This window comes from Pelecanus crispus, chromosome 3 (assembly GCF_030463565.1).
Source record: "Pelecanus crispus isolate bPelCri1 chromosome 3, bPelCri1.pri, whole genome shotgun sequence".
Taxonomy (NCBI): domain Eukaryota; kingdom Metazoa; phylum Chordata; class Aves; order Pelecaniformes; family Pelecanidae; genus Pelecanus; species Pelecanus crispus.
In genome coordinates this window covers 98,920,263-98,938,607 of record NC_134645.1, presented here as the reverse complement: position 1 = coordinate 98,938,607, position 18,345 = coordinate 98,920,263, and the positions used below count along the sequence as shown (strand labels likewise).

General features: G+C 40.4%; 1 protein-coding gene across 7 annotated transcripts in view; it reads left to right on the top strand.

The window, feature by feature from the left end:
- The first annotated feature begins 4,558 nt into the window (after positions 1 to 4,558).
- FAM135A (family with sequence similarity 135 member A) overlaps positions 4,559 to 18,345 on the top strand; it is a 71,282-nt gene continuing 57,495 nt past the window's right edge. For 6 of the 7 annotated variants that reach the window (XM_009483944.2, XM_009483942.2, XM_075707080.1 and 3 more), the window contains exon 1: positions 4,574 to 4,650. In XM_009483944.2, the coding sequence (XP_009482219.1) occupies positions 4,574 to 4,650 (77 nt within the window). Of the gene's footprint in view, positions 4,651 to 18,345 lie in introns of all 7 variants that reach the window. The other variant, XM_075707077.1, reaches the window with a different exon arrangement.

Here is an 18,345-nt window from a genome sequence, read left to right as displayed (position 1 = left end):
GGGAGAGAGAGTGATTCTTAACAAACGGTTTTAAGGTAGTGGTTTAGCAGGAGCTTCAAGGAGAGTTTCAGAATGTTAGGTAGCATTGCCCTACCGGTAACGTTTGCTCTAAGAAAGTGGGTTCTTGGTCTTAGGGCTCTCCCCCTTGTCCCCTGGATTTTGTCTCCTGAGGAGAAGGGACTCGAGATTTACCAGGAAAATTTTGTCTGACCTATTCTTCTAAGTTGTCTCCTCCCTGGTAGCTATGTAGGACTGCGTGGGGGCATGAGCTGTATTTGATGACTCAGGCCAGAATATCTTCCCACCTCCTCGTCGCTCTGTTGCTGCTGGTGAGCTGAGTCTCTCGGGAGATATGGGAGGCTGTGGGGTGGCTGGGGGCGTACCAGCGTCCTCTGGGAGCTGGATTTTAGAATTCCTTGGTGAAGACAGGGATAGTTTGGCTGAACATGGCAATGTCAGCTTTGCCAGAGCATGAGCTTCACGAGAAGTTTTATTTTTTTACTTTATTTTGGAAAAATAGATATCAGACTGCTACCCTTGCAGAAAGCTGAAAACTGCAGTGCGGGAACTGAGGGCAGATTGGAGAATACTGGTAGGCGGTACACGCATGATTCTTGGAGAGGACATGATAGGAACTGTTATTAGGATGCAGGAAAAGAGAATGAAGAACACGTGTACTGGAAAGTTCTGGAGATACTGCTCTTAGTAAAACTTTGTGTGTGTTTGTTTTTTAGTTCAAGCAGTATGCTTTTGACAGCAGTAGCGAAGAACTGGAAGACTGGTTAATTAACATACTAAAATGGAGTATTTACCAGTGGAGGTAAGACATTCTTTAAATGTACTGCGGTTTTGTTTCTTAGCATTGTCTTGCAGTTCCAAATACAAGTAGCTAGATGAATGGCACTGTTACACAAGCATTTCTCTGAGAGCAAAGCTGGTTTAGGAGGTTTCTGTACACCTCCATCTGTCTTTGCATTGCACGCAGGTGCTCTGATGCAGCTGCTGTGAAGTGTCACTAAAATGATCAATTTAGAAAAAAACAGAATTGAGAAACATTTTTTTCCTTCTGATGGTCTTTTAAAATCTGATATCCTATGATCCATTTTGTATTGTGGCCTCAGAAAAATTAGTTTGGATAACTAAAGAAATGGTGAGCTAGTGTGCAGACAGCATGGTTTGGCCAGGATATGTAGGAGATTTTCCAACTTAGAAAATAAAGAAACCCCCAGCAGTGTGAAGGAAAGTAAAGGTTTTGCCCTCAGTATAGGGTCAAGTGGCTTTAACTGACATTTTAACTATTGGAGATGTTCAGTCTCAGTGCTTAAATATTTTTTAATATTGAAATGCTGTTTAGATTGTAAGTGTTAAGTATCTAAACCCTCTTGTTTGTTCTAACCTGTGTATTAGGGTATTCTTCTCATTTATTATCAGATCTTCTGATACATGTTTATATATGCTGCATTAACCTCTATTGCTCATATGTAGAGACCTCGTACTGAAGGGTTCTTCTGCATCGTACAGGCAGACAGAACAAATGTGCAGTTCAATATCTCGGTTTCTGAATGCTAATTATATGCTTTAAAATACAACAATAAACTCATGAGTTGTGGATGTTTAATGTCATAGAAGTTAGTGAAGTTTAGCTGTAAATTTGAATGGAATCTATACAAATAAATACTTCTACATGAGTTTAACTTTTTTTGTTGGCCTTGGTATGATTAGTGTACAAAAATTAAAGACATTGTCCAAGTTTTGAGTTTCTCCTTTAAAATATTTAATCACTGCATGACACGTTCTATTACATGGTTCAAAGAACACTGTTTTCCTTTGCACTGATACGAAGGATGCTGACAGAAAAGTAGTCTTTTGGTTTATGTCAGCTCAGGGCAGTGAATGCTCCCCTTCACCCAGGTTATGGTGCATGTGAAACAACCTGATGCTTGGCAAAGAAAAAGCCATCCTCAAAGGTCAGCTGTTAGACTGCAATCCTGGGTACCTGTGGTGGCATGCAGCATTGCTTTCTGGATGCATTGTTCTGTGAACTGTGGCTCAGTATTTCTTACTGGTTTTGCAGTTGATACTGGAGCAAGGCATGGGTGCCACTTTTCCAGATACTGTTGGTTGTTGAGCGAGGGCTGTGTTACTGGATTAAAACGTGGTGCTCTGTCGCACAGGCCTGTGTTTGCTGGGCCCTGTGTTCAGTCTGCAGGGGTTGTCTGCCCAGGCAACTTTTAGTGGGCTGGCTGGGGATGCTAAGTCAGCTCGACAGAGGAGGGAGGGAGTGGCTTCAGCTAGAGCCCTGTCAGACACAATAGAAATACCACAAGTTCACTGGACAGCCCTTTTGGCTGTAATGCAAGTAATGCAAGTTGTGGCGCTCTCAGCTTTTTTTGTTGAATTAACTCATTCATAAAATGGACCTTCGAACTTGTCTAACTGGACTATTTCTGGATTGTTCTGAGTTTTCCTACTGGGGACCTGAGGGACCCTGAAGCATTTGGGAGTGACTGATTGGCCCAAAAACTCCTGCAGGAACAGTTTTCCCTTCTCTCAGTGGAAGCAAACTGTTCAGGGACACAGTGCCACTCATCGTGCTGGGGAGTCAGAGGCGTGTGATGTCTTCCTCCCTTGAAAATGTAATTTCATCAAAATGCAAGCTGGATGAGACTGCCCCATGGCATCCTTTGTCTGTTTAAGTCCTTTTGCTTTTTCCTGAATGTGTTAAAGTGGGCTCCTTTCTGAGGTATTGGACAGTTTCATCACAGGTTTTATGCACAGCTCACAAGGTTTGTTGCATAGTGGCCAAGGGTCACAGCAGATCTAGGATCTCTAGAGCTCTGCTCAGTGGCAGGTCAGGTTCCATTTGCAGAAGATACACTTGCATTTTGGTAGGTGATGCACATGTGATAATGCAGGATGGCAGCCCTAGAGAATTGGAGTGCAGAACTTGATTCTAGCTTTAAAGACCACTCAGGACATCCCTACACAATCCTATAGACAAAGCAGTGGAAGAGGGAATTGTTGGAAAGCCCTGTAGGTTATCAGTGACAGTCCTAATGCTGCATACTGTAGCAAAACTTGTGGCATCATTCAGTTAATCTGTTGAAGTCCCTCAACTGAAATTTGAATGATCACAGGATTTTTAGACAATCTGGGTTAATTGCATCATGTAGATGCTGTAGGTTTGATCTTGCAGTGGGCCCACAATCCAAGTTCTTCATATTGTCATAACTCAGATTCAGAAGCAAAATTCTTCTTACTCTGTTCCATGCTACTTCAGTAACACACTGTTTCTGTGTTTTTGTGAAGTGCATGCAGAGACCTTGTATTGGCTGTTAAACCAAGGTCAGAATTAACTTCTTGTTTATAGTTACAAATCTAGACCCGTGCTATGGTGCTTGAAGCCTTCCAGCTCCTCTGGAGTGAGTACAGAAAGGTAAATCTTATCTTGAGTTGTATGCCAAGATAATTTAGTTGGTAGGCTAGAGGTAACCCCTAAAGGTAACTTTGCTTTCAGGTGACAGATATCTGTTGCAGTGGTGACTTTTTTTGCCAGCAACTCTGTTTCAGTCTCAGTAGTACTGCCTGCTGTTTCACAAACACCCATATGCATGTTCAAAATTTTAGAAAAAAAAAAAATAAACAATAATCCATTCAAGCTCCAGCCAGGCTACCTGAGCTATGTTTCCTGCTTCCGCATGAGACCCAGAAGATGGACTAATGTGCATGAAGGATAGTCTGGTTTAGGTTTTTTGGTTTACTTATTCCTCAAACCAGGCAGTGCTTGCAGGAACTGGGAAGTTTGAAGACAAGTGTTTGCAGAAAGTGTAGTCTATTTTATTAATCTAGTTGATATTGTTGAAGGAAAAACAGCAGAACTCGGTGAAGTCTGTAGGATTTTAATTTAAGTATCAGCAGGCAATTGTAAATTAGTAGGAAGGTGCCAGTCTGTGGCTGTGAATAAGACAGTGAGAATTAACACTTTACTACTACCAAAGATTGGCTAAAAATGGGCATGCTGCGCTCCTTAACTCCTGCCTCCCCTCTAGAATCTCTCCGTCTAAAGCCCTACATGACCTGGTGAAGCTCGCTCTTGGCACTGCTTGGCCATGCTGTAATTCAGCTGTCCCTGTCCTCCTGTCAGAGTTGAGGCGCTGCTGCCTGCATAGTCATTCTGCTTCAACAAGGGCTGGAAGCAGACCATGCTCTTTTTCTCCTTGTCGGCAGTATTTTTCCCTCTCCAGCCAAGTACCAGAGCAGAGCTGCAGTATGTAGGTATCAGTAAGTGCCAGGATTGTATTATGCTGGTGGTGTGTTGTAATACTTCTCTGATAACATTTGATTCCTTCACAACAAAGATAGAAATTATTGTGGGCAGGATTTGGTACACTCTATATTCTTGTTTACCCCAGGGCCTGTATATTTAAGGAAGCTGTGCAAAATTGTATATAGCATTGTCCTTTTTAAGGACCAGATAGGCATTATCCCCAGCTTGTGTTCTAAAAAGTTTGTTTTCTGTTTTTTTTCAGTAACTAAGGTGCTGACAAGTTTTGACTTCTTCATCCTCATAAACATGAGTGAAGTTCAGGCTATGGTAGAATTCTCCGTGGAGCTCCACAAATTCTTCAATGTGGATTTGTTTCAAAGAGGGTAGGTAGTGCGTTCTTTCAGACTTTACTGTGGTGGATGGCTGATGTTGGAAAGACCTTGATGGGTGCTGTCATGTAGTGTTGCTTCATGTATTGTTGACTGTTTTTATAGTGATGTGAAAAATTTTTATTCCTTATTGGAAAGGCTTATACTTTCTAGGAACTAAAATTAAATACTCAAATAATTTGGCCTAAAACTTAAGTTGTAAGAAAATATTTTTTTGTCTAATTGGAGAAGAGGGAAGCTCTGTGGTTTTGGAGGGTAGATTATATTCTTATCCAGGCCTTTACCCTTTCATATATTAATTTCTGTAATCCCTTTTGTTGAAATATGATAGGTGTTTGTCTTGATCTTTTAAAAATGTTGCTGCCCCATTTAACTTATTCATTTGTGAATTTGGCAGTGGAAAACTTTGCCAGCTTCTCTTCTCACACTGTGCTGTGCCTCCACATTTACAGAAGACTCCATACTGCCTCGTTAGACTCTCCTGACCTCCTCTTACTCCACCTGGTCTCTGTAGAAGGCTTTTTTACATTCCTTTCATTTGGTATTACCTGATTGTCCCCAGATTACTTTCTAAGGTCCTCCTTTCCCATGGCTATGTAGGAAACAATCTTTTGTAGCTTATTTTTGAGTTATTAAAGATTATTGGTCATCTAGCATTGTGGTACACTGCGCTTCTGTCAATCTCCTAACAGACTACAGTAAAAATACATGCCAGTGTTGTAATTCTTATGATGTTTGTTTTAGATAAATCTGGTTGAGGCTGTGTCAGTGTTTACAGGCAGGGAACAATATATATCAGTGTTGATTTATGATAGCTCCTTTCTGCAAAACACTATAGAATAACTTTCCTTAGAAACATTTTAGTAATAAGAAAATACATTCTTGTTTTTAGCCTTGTCATAATTCAAGGCAGGGGTGTGTGTACGGGGGGGGGTTGTTTGGTTGGTTTTGGTTTTTTTTTTTTATCAGGGTGAGTTGATAAAGTAATGGGAAAATTTCATTGCTTTAGGATGCACATAGTTCTTCCACCTTGTATTAACCCTTTGAGGTGGATATTTTGGGGAAGAGTGGTATAAAAAAAAGGTAGGATTGGAAGGAGCTCGGGAGAGAGAGATGTAAAATACTGTTATAAAACATATCTTGGCTAACTAGCCTCTGTCTTTGCCATGTTACTGTTAGTTTTCATCTATATTTTATTAAAGCTAGCTTTTCTCTAAATTTGACCTGAAGCTGATACTGACAGAAGCGATTACCCATTATGCTTGCTACCATTTGCAGGCAAAGTATATGCAACAAACTGTGTCCCCTTTTTAGGGAAAATTGTAATTTCACTCTTCAGTGGAAGGAGGAGGCTTAAGGAGGGCTTAAGAGGTCTGGGAAAACATTGAGAATATTCTAGTTACTTCAATGAAAAAGCACAGTCTGTTGAACTATAGCCTTTTTTAATCTCTGAAATCAGCAGGGAAGGAGAAGGTAGAATATCGCAGCATGTTAACTCTAACAGAGAGGAGCCTGAAGAGAAGAAAGTCTTTTGGTTGTCTTAACCTTACAATTCAAATCATTCCTCAGAAGGTAGTTGAGAAGCAAAGCACAGCAGCGTAATTACCAGTGCTTTACTTGCCATGTTTCTTTTTAGCTTACTCTTTAAAAAGCAGTAAATTCACAGGACAATTTCAGAGAAGTGGAATGCTGACATAATGAGAAAAGTGACATGAGTAGATACTACCTCTCTGGTTTCAAGTTGAACCTTCAACTCGGGGCATGTTTCCCTAGAAAGCAATGTCAGGAAGGAGAGAGAGCTTCCAGAATAATTAGAAAGACTGAGTAATGTGACTGTTGCAATAACTTCTGTCAATTTGGGTAAGTTCTAGTATTTTTCTAGGGAATTGTCTTTGTATTTATTGGAGACGGGATGTAATATTTACATTGCTGGAGGAGCTGAGCTCTTGGATGATGGATTGAATCAGCAGAAAAGGAAATGTTTAGTTTTATTGTTAGCCTCCTATTTTTGAGCTACCGCTGTGTTTAGTGTGGTTTCTCTCACCAAAAGTCAGGTATAGAATTGATTGTATTCTGGGTTGGTTTGGGATTGTGTGCCTGCAAACCCGTCTCATGGTGTTAGAAGCATAATGACCTTCTGAATTGTGTAAAATAAAATGTTGGCTATTGCAAGTAATTGGATCAAGCTGGTCAAGCTCCTTCTTAAAACTTAGTAGATTTTTATCCAAGCTGTTTGGTTGGAGAATGAGTCCAGATTCGCCCTCTCTTCATTATTGGAGACTTCATAATTTCCAGCCTAAATTTTGTTCTGATCAGTTTTTAGTTGTTTTTCTTAACAGCTTTGTCCTGTGCTTTGAATGACACTATCAGTTTGAGTGTTCACCTTGATGTATTTTTGGAAGTCAGTCTTTTGCCTCTTTTATTAAATATGAACTGAATTGGTTTGGTCATTTGAATTTGTGTCCCATTCCCCACCCCCACCGCTTTCTGTAGAGTCCTCATATCCCAGTACCCAGTCAAAACCATTATCTCCTCCTGGTTTTATAACTATTTGAAGAAATCTGCCAGCTATTGCATCGAACTGTAGCATGTTTTCTTGGATCTGTATCTGTAGTGACACTATTGCCAGAAGCACTTATGACTGTGTTTACACTAACACTTAATTTGGTACTTTAAGAATGAATTACTAGAAGCAGTGTTGATGTCCCTATATCTACGTGGTGCCAGGGTTACTTCAGACTAGATTTAATCTCGTCTGCTGGACCAGATGTTTTGCATCGTGAGTGTATTGTGAAGTTGTTCATACCAGTGATTCATTCAGACCTTTTTGCCCCCCGGCCCCCCCTGGGGTTGAAATGCATTTTGTGACATGTGGATCAGAGCCTGTGGTTTAGCTTTCTCCAGGAGACATCTAGATTATATATGTGGGAAGCTCTTGGTGAACTCCAGCATGCAGCAAACTGGGATCATTGGGAAAAGTGCCTCAAAACCACTCTGCTGATCTAAACCAATCAGTAGTGCAGACTCAGTCAAAATTTCTCATAGTATTTCACTCAAGATCAAATTTACCTGAAGGGTCCTCTGACGGACTCACTGTTATAACCATGTTACTCTTCTAACTGACCCTTTAAAGCCCACTTTACTTTCTTTACTTTTACATAACTGTTACTATTCTAACTGGAGGAGAAATACACAGAGCAGACACTTCGTTCTAATACACAAGACTTGTCTGCATGTGTGGCTCCCCGCTTCTCATCTAGTTCAGGAAGGGTTGTTCTGTGTCTTTGTGAAGTAGAGTATCTGCTGTTTCACTGTGGGTTTCAGAAACAGAACTTGGTAATGATTATTTCAGCTAAGTGTAAATTTGTTGTTAACCCAAGTAGACACTGAATGGTGCAAATAAAATAAAGTGTTAACAGTAGCTCTGTTATAGCTGCAGGTTTATGTTTGCGCTCAGTGTATCTAGTTATCTGTTACATGACTTTCTTTTGGGTTAAAAGATTCTTGCAAAAGCACATCAGGAATTTACGTTAGTAATGCAAGTCTGTCACGCTTTTTAAAGTGTTTTTGCTTTGTAAATACTGGTTAACCGATTCAGGAAGAATGCTAAATACCTTCCACAGAAGAGACTTTAGCAGATTCTCATATAACACACATTTTTGGAGGTGTATCATATCTGAAATTAGGCTTTTTGGTAGGATTTCAGTAGCACTAAGTTACTTGTGAACCTAAATCCCATTGAAATTCAAAGGAATTTAAGCTTCAGAGACTACTGGAAATATAGCCTTGTGGTATTCTTGTGTTTCATAGATTTATGTTTTTTCCATGTGCAGATACTTACCCATGTGTCTGAGCAGCATTGACATTTTATGCTTCCAGGTGTGTGGTTGGTTAATATAGCGTAGAAGAAAATACACTGAGTCAGAGTATGAATTTTAATGAATCCTACTATGATTAAACAGTAATTTCATGAGAAATAATGCAGTATATGAAAAGTTGTATTTTTTTCTGGATCCAGTGAGTTGTCTACATTAGTTTTATAATATATTAACAGGAAATTAAAATTTGAAGAGTACACTCTCTGTAGGAGCACTTTCTCCTGGCTACATCGGGAATGAAAAGGTTTTGTCCTTAAATAAAGAAGTAGCCTCTGCTGATGTTTTGTGGTGTTAGCATATGATGAAATAACGAACTCTTGATGGACAAGGAACATTCAGGCTCATCTGTTTTCTTTTTAATTCATACAGACCAGACATGCTTTTACTTTCAAACTACATTTCTGTGTGACATAGCTTTCTGGAAAGAAGTGTTGTGAATTGCCTTCTGACATGTAGCTTATCTTCAGAAGTATTGTACTGTGATCTTTACTTAATGTAATACAGTCTTTACAAAGGGAGAAGAAAGCTGTCAAATTTGTCTAACAGTTGCAAGATGAGCTCTGTTCTTCAACTTACAGTTTTAGAATAATACAGATAGCAGTAATATGGGTTTAAGATTTGGAGGGCTGGGCTGTAAACTCAAGGGAATAGTCTGCCTAGGAAAAGTATTGCAAATACTTTTCTTTTGGTTTTATTTTTTAAAAGTGGATCTGTTTGTGATTCTAGTTCAGCAGTGGATGCGCACACACAGGTCCTGCCTGCTCTGAGGCAAGACTGGGAATGAGCAGCGGGGAAATCGTATTTTAAGTTGGTATTGCTTCAGAAGTTAAAAGTTAATATCATCAAATATCCCATTAGCCCTTCTGATGCAGGATGTCTGACAGACAAGTGACATGGTCTGGTCCCAAAGAGCAGTAACAATTTGAAGTACCATAAGATGGTACTTCAGAATCTTGTTTTTTAAAATAAAAAGCCTTGTGTTTGTTGAGAATAGGAGTTGGAAAAGTGGAAAATGGAGTACTGCTTCCTTTGAGTGAGCTGAGCAGGCTTTTGATGTATACGCTGCCTTAGCTATGTGAGTGGAACTGAAGACGTGGGGAGGTTGTACTGCTTGTCTTCGGATATCCAAGTACAATGCCTGTGTTACAAGGCTTCTAGCCACACAGGGAAGCTTATCTAGGGGTCACTTAAAGCCATTGTAAATTGGGCTTCTACTCTGAAGCCTAGAGAATCCTCTCCCCCACTCCCCCCGTGTTAATTCCAGAAGACTAGCCTCCAACGTAAGAAACTAAATCAGATGCCTGAAGCTACCTGTTTTAGGTACATACTCTGACGTGTAAAGATGATGGTACAGGTGCTTGTTTCTTCAATCATTATTCATAGAGACATAGCTAACAGTTGGTAATTGTAGTTGTCTTGGGGGTATGTTTTATAAAAACTTAGGTGTGTTGGGTTTTTTTTGTTCCATCTCCCTATATCGGTTCAAAAAATACGCCTTAAATTTTGTCACGTATTGATGAGTACTCATTGCATATTCTAGACTTCTCAGATACTGGGTACAAATTTCAAATCACCTGAATTTTGTTCAGATTTTAGCTCTTAGACCCATGTAGTACTTTTGGAAATTTTAAACTTTGTAACTTTTGCAATTGAAATTGTTATTTTGCAATTGAAAATATTTTGTCAACTCAGAATTAAAACTGCCTAATGGCATCCCATACCCTCCAGGCATTGAATTTGGCAAAATTACATTTTTTAAGAACAAAAAAATAAAAAACTCAGGTGTGTACTTACGCCATCTTAACGTATTGCTGGAGCCTGACAGCACAGCTATGTTGTGTGACAGCAAGGTTATATGTAATTGTGATAATGGGTTGTGTAATTTGCCCTCCTTTGAGGACTGTATTTGTGGGGTCGATGTAATTCCTTCTTTTTTACGCAATCAAAGAAAGATACATCTTGTGTATGTAAGACTAGGTACCATTTCATGTTGCAAAGTAAAGATTGTATATCAGCATGCCTTACCATGAAGACTGTCAGCAGAAACACGATCAGTGAGTTTCGTTTAGTGAGGGAGTAAATGACGGTATAAGACAGTATTGAGTATAAAAGGATTGTCTCTGGAGAAGGCCTATTTTTTTTTAATCTGTAGAACAATATAGCTAGCTTCTCTGTGTCGTATGGAGGTAGAGTGGGAGTAGGTGTTAGCTGAAGGCAGCAGAGTAATGGTTTCTTGAGTATGTACCTTCTTTTTCTAAATCTGAGTTTTACTGAGTTCAGTGTTCCGGAACGGCATGTGACAGCAGTAGCAGTTCTAACTTTGCATTAGATACATGTTTAGTCATTAAAATTGCTAATTTTGAAACTTTCATGGGTTAGCACTCTTCTGTGCAGAAGCACGTAGCTTCTGTGTAGGCTTACAGTTCAGACCTGTCCCTGTGTGATGGTAGTAAAAACCAGAGAAAAATCTGTCATTCCGAAGTGTTGTGCCCTGTTTATATGTGCTTGGTTAATACACATAATAGTTACAGCAGAAAGGTGATTATGTTAGTTCTTGAAGTAAGTTTGCTGTCTGTAGCTATCTGAAGGAAAGGAGAGAGAAAGATGCTCATTCTGTGTTCCAAAGTCTTGACTGCCTCGTGATACGACAGAAATTCCTGGCACGGTGTCTTTTTGTGTCTCTTCTGCTACACGTACATCTAATCATACCTTTATGTATACCTGTATCTGTAATCACAAACGGCAGTTTATTGGATCATCACGTACTTCAGAGAGCATATAGCTTTATCTAAATACGGAACCAGGCTCAGTCCCACCACCAAACTCAGACTTGCTGCCTCCGCTTCAATCAGGTGCTCTCTCCAAAGTATCTTCCTCTTTTACTCCTTAGATCTCCTGCCAATTACTGTACTCCATATAAAGTAACTTGTCAGATTTTTGGATTTTTTTTACCTTACTTCATCCCCCTCCACTTGTTCTCCCTTTCCCAGATTCTGACTTGTGTTGGCAGTTGGGAAAGAAGCTCAAGATACCTCCAAAGGGTTAGAGACGCTCCAGACTGGAGTATCATGTTCATTCTTATCTATAACTAACTTTGTTTCTCCACAAAGTTTTAAAATTACTTTGAAAATGTTTCTCCAAAAAGATGGTGAATACCGTACACTAAATGATCAAGACCTCTGCTGCTACTCATTGTGTATTTTCACGTGGGTTTAATGCCAGAAGTAACTTTCAGGCTATTGGAAGCGATCAGACTAGGGGGAAAAAAAAAGTTGTATTTTTCACCTGTGCCAGTTTCTTTGATACGGATGGTTGTGAACTAACAGCCTGAGCACTGGTTTTGGTGGAGAAAGAGGGTGAGAAAGCACACCCAGCATGGCCCAGTGGTAGCACCATGAACTTGAATCTGTTGTGAAACAGTGATCTCGTCTGTGGATTTGTAGTTAGCTTGAGCCAGTACAACTGCATGTGTCTGCCAAAAGGTTATGATATGCATGGTCATCTCCTGTTTTGTTTGCTCTTGCAGTCATGCAGTTCTGTGGTCAATCAGGTGGGCTTGCTTTTGGCAGCGCAGTGTAGTCAGAGGGTGGGTTAAGCTGGCAGGAACACTGGGCTAAGGGTGTAGATGTTTCACCTATGGAGATCTGCTGGATAACAGCTGCCTGAACAGGGTGATCCTGCTTCTGGTGCTTCCTGTGTGTCTGCAGTAATGCTCTTCTACTGCATAGCTGGTCAGCTGAAAATGGTAAGCCAGCACAAAAATAAAAAAAACACAGAATATGATTCTGGTTTTGCCAGTTTATCTCCCTGGCCCACATCAGGATCAGATATTCTGTCAGTGCTGGTGCAGAAGGTGTTTAAAATACGCAGAAGGAATGGGATCCCTACTTCTGTCACCCAGCTAGCTTTTGGGCTGGTTTAACTGTAATCCTGGACTGCTTCCTGAGAGAAATGTCTGTAAAAGTTCCGACCTCCATGTTAGGAAGACATCTCTTGAACAGGAGAGGCCGTTATGTCAGTATGACCTGCTGATTGAGAGCAGCCCAGAGATTAGTTTGTTTTGAAACAAAACCTCTGAACTTCTGCATTCATCTCAGTTGGCATCCCTGCCCCTAGGATACAGAGTTATGACAGACGTCAGGTATGTCAGTTTTAATTTCCCTAAGCTCTCATGTAGAGATACAGAGCTTGCCTGGCAATGCCAGTTTGCAGAGTTTCCGCCTTCCTTGAGCTGGCTGCTTTGTGCCATTTCAGTGCACTGCCCTATCCGTTGTGCTGGCTGAGCTGCTGTAGCAGCCTGCTGTTGAGCTGCTGCATTGGTCCAATTTGCAGCATTGCCCTGCAAGTAGTGCATTGGTGTAATTGAGAGGGGCAATATATTGCAGCAGAGGGGCAGGAGTGAGTGTGTGGGAGGACAAGGCAGAGGAAAAGGGGAGAACAGAACTCTTTGAGCTTGATTTCTTGCAAAAATCCTTAAATTGTAAAAGCATAGTGTAATTTTCAAGACGTTATTCTTGGTATTTTGTTATTATGGGCGGGGTGCGGGGCATAGGATTTCTCAGGTGCCAGCTTGCATGAGCAACAAAGAGAAGGACTCAGACAACTGCAGAGGACAGAGGGACCCACCCCTGATACTTGCTGGGGAAGGGGCCCTAATCCCCCCAGAATGCCAAGTCCCTTTCCATTGCTTATTTCTGAAAGGAGGAAGGAGGAGATGACAACAAGTTTGCAGAGACCCCCCAGTTTCTAACGCCACAAGGAGAACTTGGATTATTCTTCAGTGGGTTTTGCAGATCCCTGCTTACAGGGAGCAGTGGAGGGAGGCCAGCCTTGTAAGGGGAACACAAGGATTCAGATACCCATGCCTGTGGAACGACTGAGGCTCCTCAGTGGACACATACAGTAAATCGTAGTATCACTTTGATGATCATCTCCGCACTTCAATCCTGTTATTGTGGTTAGTGCTTCTTCTATGTGCTTTTTCCCTTTTCCCCATCATACTGTTCTTCCCTTCTCAATTTTCATCTTGTAGTCATTTTGCCTTCCCTTCAGCAGTCTTTTGTTTCCTACCTTTCCTGAATACATTCCTACATGCAATTTATTTCAAATTATTTTGGATACTGTCTGAAATTTTCTGCAATGCTCATCACAGTTTTCTCAAAATAAAAGCCTTTGACAAAATGTAGATGTTAGAAAAACAATTTTTTGTTTGTTTGTTTGCTTGTTTAGTTTTTTAGACTTGTTGAACAGGTTTAGTGGGCACTGTGTGTCTTCAGGGTATCCAGCTCGTGGAACCTGGCAGAAGAGGAGGTTTGGCTACTTAGTCTGTTTGTGCCCGTGTAATTTGTTTAGTTTATTTAAACTGGTATCAGAAGGTTAACTCTTGTGAGTTTGGATTTTTAACTTCGTTCTTCTAAGGGTGTATTTGCTGCTGTGTACTAGGTGGGATAGGTGTTAGGAGACCGAAGGTACTTTTGCTGTAGGAGGTGGCTCTACTGTGGCAAAAATAAAAAATCTATCCAAGAACAGCAACTTTTTCATTTTCATGAAGGGGTAAGAAGTGGTGTGTGTGGGAATCTCTTGCTTTCAAATCTTGAATGCTCCCCTTACTCGTTGATATTCATGAGCTTTTAGGATCATCTTAGTAAGAATGTGAATTTTGGAATTTAGAGAAACAGATCTTGACTTCTGCTAACTTTTCATAGCTTGCTTCTAGTATTGTTCTGGTAATATTCTCTGAGATTATTCCTTAAGAATTATGTTTATAATGAATGCATAAATAGAGTATACAATGAGCAGGTCTGCTTCTCTCAATCTTCTTAGAGTTGACACTCTTGAAGTGAGGAAAAAAATAATTTACAGCAAGTGGCAGTACACTTTCACATTATTTCTGAGCATGGGGTCCCACCAGTAGCTCAACCTGACCAAACCCCGTGTCATGTCACTGAAGGGAATAGTCCCGCTTTCTCCCCTGGCTGTGTGGTCCTGCCATGTGTAATAGTCCCTACTGGATTCTTTTTTTCCCTTTCCAGGTGGATGAGCATGTTGATTTGATTTACCATACAGTTGCTGGAACATCAAAACTTGTTTGAGGAAGAGCAAAAACATGTAAAAGGGGGTTTGGAGTGCAAATTGCTCCTACTGATGGCAGCACTGTCTTAAGCTGACTGAAATGAATCATGAAACTGTGCCTTGCTTGAAGGAAAAAAGATAGATTCTTCTGATTCTGAAAGACTGGTTTTCTTCTTAGTGTCCTAATAACATCTCAGAGCAGTATGTTATATTTGAAACTATAGTGATCCAATTTAAAAAATTGAACTAGAGGAGCTAATGTGACTTACTTGAATGACGTAGCGTTCTACAGGGGAAAAGGTGAAGATGTTGGTAAGGGATAATAGTGATGACCTTTATTTGATGTATGTTGCGTAAGACACAGCAATTCACATGGGCTTTTTTGTAATGTTTTTTTGCGACAGTTTTCTTTGTGGTACCTGAATTTCCATTTCTGGTTAAATGTAGGATGTACTTGCTATTAAAACAGAGATTGTCTTTCATAAAAATAAGCTGCCAGGCTTGTATACTTTGTTACTGACAGATGAGAGGAACAGAATTGCACAGCTGCAGAACTTAAAAAATTTGAAGGACCTGTAAATGCCAGAAAATGAGTTGTCAGACTTGTCTTCTGGTCTCCCATCTGTTGTGTTTGCTAAACCTTGATTTCAGAATTAACATGTTATGATGTGTCTGAGTAGAAACTGCTGCCTGTTGGCAAGGGGTGGAACTTTGGAATTGTGACCCTGGTTACCAGGAAAACCCGACATCCCATACCTTTGTCCCCAGAAAACCAAAGTGTTCAAGCCACTCAGTGGGTAAACACTTGTGATATGTCATTTGTGAGGCTAGTATGCTGAATCAAAAAGTCAAATGAAAAATACTTTCAAGCTAAATAAATGGAGTTAGAAAGTTGTCTTATAATGGAATATGGGAAATCATTAAACCTGAAGATCATAGAATTATAGAATAGTTTGGGTTGGAAGGGACCTTTAAAGGTCATCTAGGGCAACCCTTGGGCAGTCAGCAGGGACATCTTCCACTAGATCAGGTTGCTCAGAGCCACATCCAGCCTGACCTTGAATGTTTCCACGGACGGAACATCTACCACCTCTCTGGGCAACCTGTTCCAGTGTTTCAGCAGCCTCATAGTAAAAAATGGATTCCTTATATCTAGTCTGAATCTTTTAGCTTAAAACCACTACCCCTTGCTCTATCACTGCAGGCCCTGCTAAAAAGTTTGTCCCCATCTTTCTTATAAGCCCCCTTTAAGTACTGAAAGGCTGTAATAAGGTTTCCCTTGAGCCTTCTCTTCTCCAGGCTGAACAGCCCCAACTCTCTCAGCCTTTCTTCACAGGAGAGGTGCTCCATCCCTCTGATCACTTTTGTGGCCCTCCTCTGGACCTGGTCCAACAGGTCCATGTCGTTCTTGCGCTGGGGGCTCCAGAGCTGGACGCAGTACTCCAGGTGGGGTCTCATGAGAGCAGAGTAGAGGGGCAGAATCACCTCCCTCGACCTGCTGGCCACGCTGCTTTTGCAGCCCAGGATATGGTTGGCCTTCTGGGCTGTGAGCACACATTGCTGGCTTATGTCCAGCTTTTCATCCACCAGTACAAGTACAAGATAAGCTTCATGGAGCTGTTATAATTTAAAGATGCAAGGTAATTTAGTATGATTTCTTTCTTGTTCCCTTCAGTAATAACAGGAAATAAAAGAGGAACTAAAATGATAAACATAGACTAATATAAGTTAAGATTTATTTGATTAAATAAGAGATAATCTAGTATTGTATTTTTATATGGCTCTTTAAAAAAGCAGTACTTATTTGAGAGTATTCCCCTTGCAAGTTTTTAAATAAATGTTCATAACCACTGCAGGAATTCTGCCTGAATGTGGCTGTGGTAAGAACATGGAGAAGAGGCTTTTGTAATAATAAGGCAAAATCCCCAGCTGCATTTACTTTCTCCTCTCTCCTGTTTTATGGACTTAATCCTGTTTCATAACAAGCTGCTGTGACTTATTTGAGGTATTAGGCGCCCAAATAATTTTCATCAAGGTTTTGGTCTAATAACCGTTTTGTTTATATATATTTTAATTTTCAGAAATAATGTGTGCCATAGACATGTGAGGTACTTTTAAAAAGAAATTCATTTTCAAGGAAACTTGCTTTCAAATAAATGGGAACCTTTTATCTATTTCCTGTAAGTTTGCCCTTTGTTTTATGTATCTTAATAAAAATATGTTAGTCAGCTGTGAAATACCTGGATTTTTCATAGAAGGGATTGCCTTTTTGCAGAATACCTATGAGGTTACTGAATAATTCTGATGAATTTCTGGTAATATTTAAAATAGAGTATTTGTGTTACAAGATCATTTGAAATGCTGTAAACATCAGAAGCACACTCAGATTGCCTTGAAAAATGCATGTATGCTGGCATTTGTCAATATAGGCTTGTGACTGACTGTGTGAAATGCTAAATAACTTAATGCTTTTAAGATGGATTTTTATAAATCCATGAGAGAATTAGTGATGTAGGGTCTCTGTAGTAGCAAGGGGCTTAGCTTGTAGGAGAGAGGGAAGTTGAACAGAAGTAAAATAACATTCTCTCTCTTTGTTGGATTCTTTCAATATTTTGCTGACTAAACCTCTCACCGCAGCAGGAGTTTGTGTTGGTGCAGGTTTGCTTCTGTGGGAAGAGGTGTGATCTGTAGGAGACACAGCTCTGCCAGGGTCAGTCTGACACAGCCATTGTGATGACGTCGCTGCCTCCAAAGCTGCCTGTTCCTCAAGAGACTCTCCTCTGTCCATTTTTCTCGCAGTTCCTCATTTCAGTGCCACGTTCTGTATTTAGAAAGCAGTGCTGCATCCCCAGCTCCATTTTCCCGTGTGCCAGATGAAGCATGCTTGCCTGAGCCACTGCTCTGTCACCTTGGGAAAAGGAGAGAAGTCTTAGTGGTGGTCTGCAGTGGAGAGTGTGTTTTTGGTGGGGCCTTGCATTCAGTAGATCCCAAGAGGTCTCCCGAGGTTTTGCATATGCAGGGTCATAGCTGTTCCTTTGTTTGGTGAACTGATAAATTTAGAAGCTGTGCGGCAGGTGACCCAATGTGCATGTGAATTTTGCAGTCCATGATGTTCAATGCTTGCTCTTGTTACCGTGACTGAGTGCATTTAAGTGTGCAGTAAGCACGCTGGGATTCGTGGAAGAGGAAAGGTTGGACTCCGCCATGCACGCTTCTGGCGAGAGGAACTGCAAAAATGTTTCACCTGAATGATGAATTGTTTTATGAAGTTCTTTCAGGACACATGTTTCCCTTGGAATGTACTTTAGCTGGCAAAATAAGTAGTTTTTCAAGTAAACGCTCATGCAGCTATCTCTGTAAAAGCGCATACACTTTTTTTTTTCTATATGATATTTTTTTTATAATGATTGTCCTTTATGACTGCATTGGCACACATTACTGCCTGTGGTTCCATGTGAGAGCACTAAAAAGTCAAATAACCATTACTTCCTACATTTCCTTTTTTGTTGGTAGGAAGATACATTCCAGTTATTACTAAACATACTTCTTGCTCAGATTACAAATTATGTTTTTCAACAAATGTGATGAAAAAAAAATTACTTATGCCCATCTAAATGATGATCCCAGAGAAAAAAGAAACCTGTCAATTTTCCTGTGTGGGAAAGCATTTTCTAGCACATGTCAGATTTTGAATCATCATGATTTTAATGCAGCTTGGTGGAAAAGATCCTTCATACAG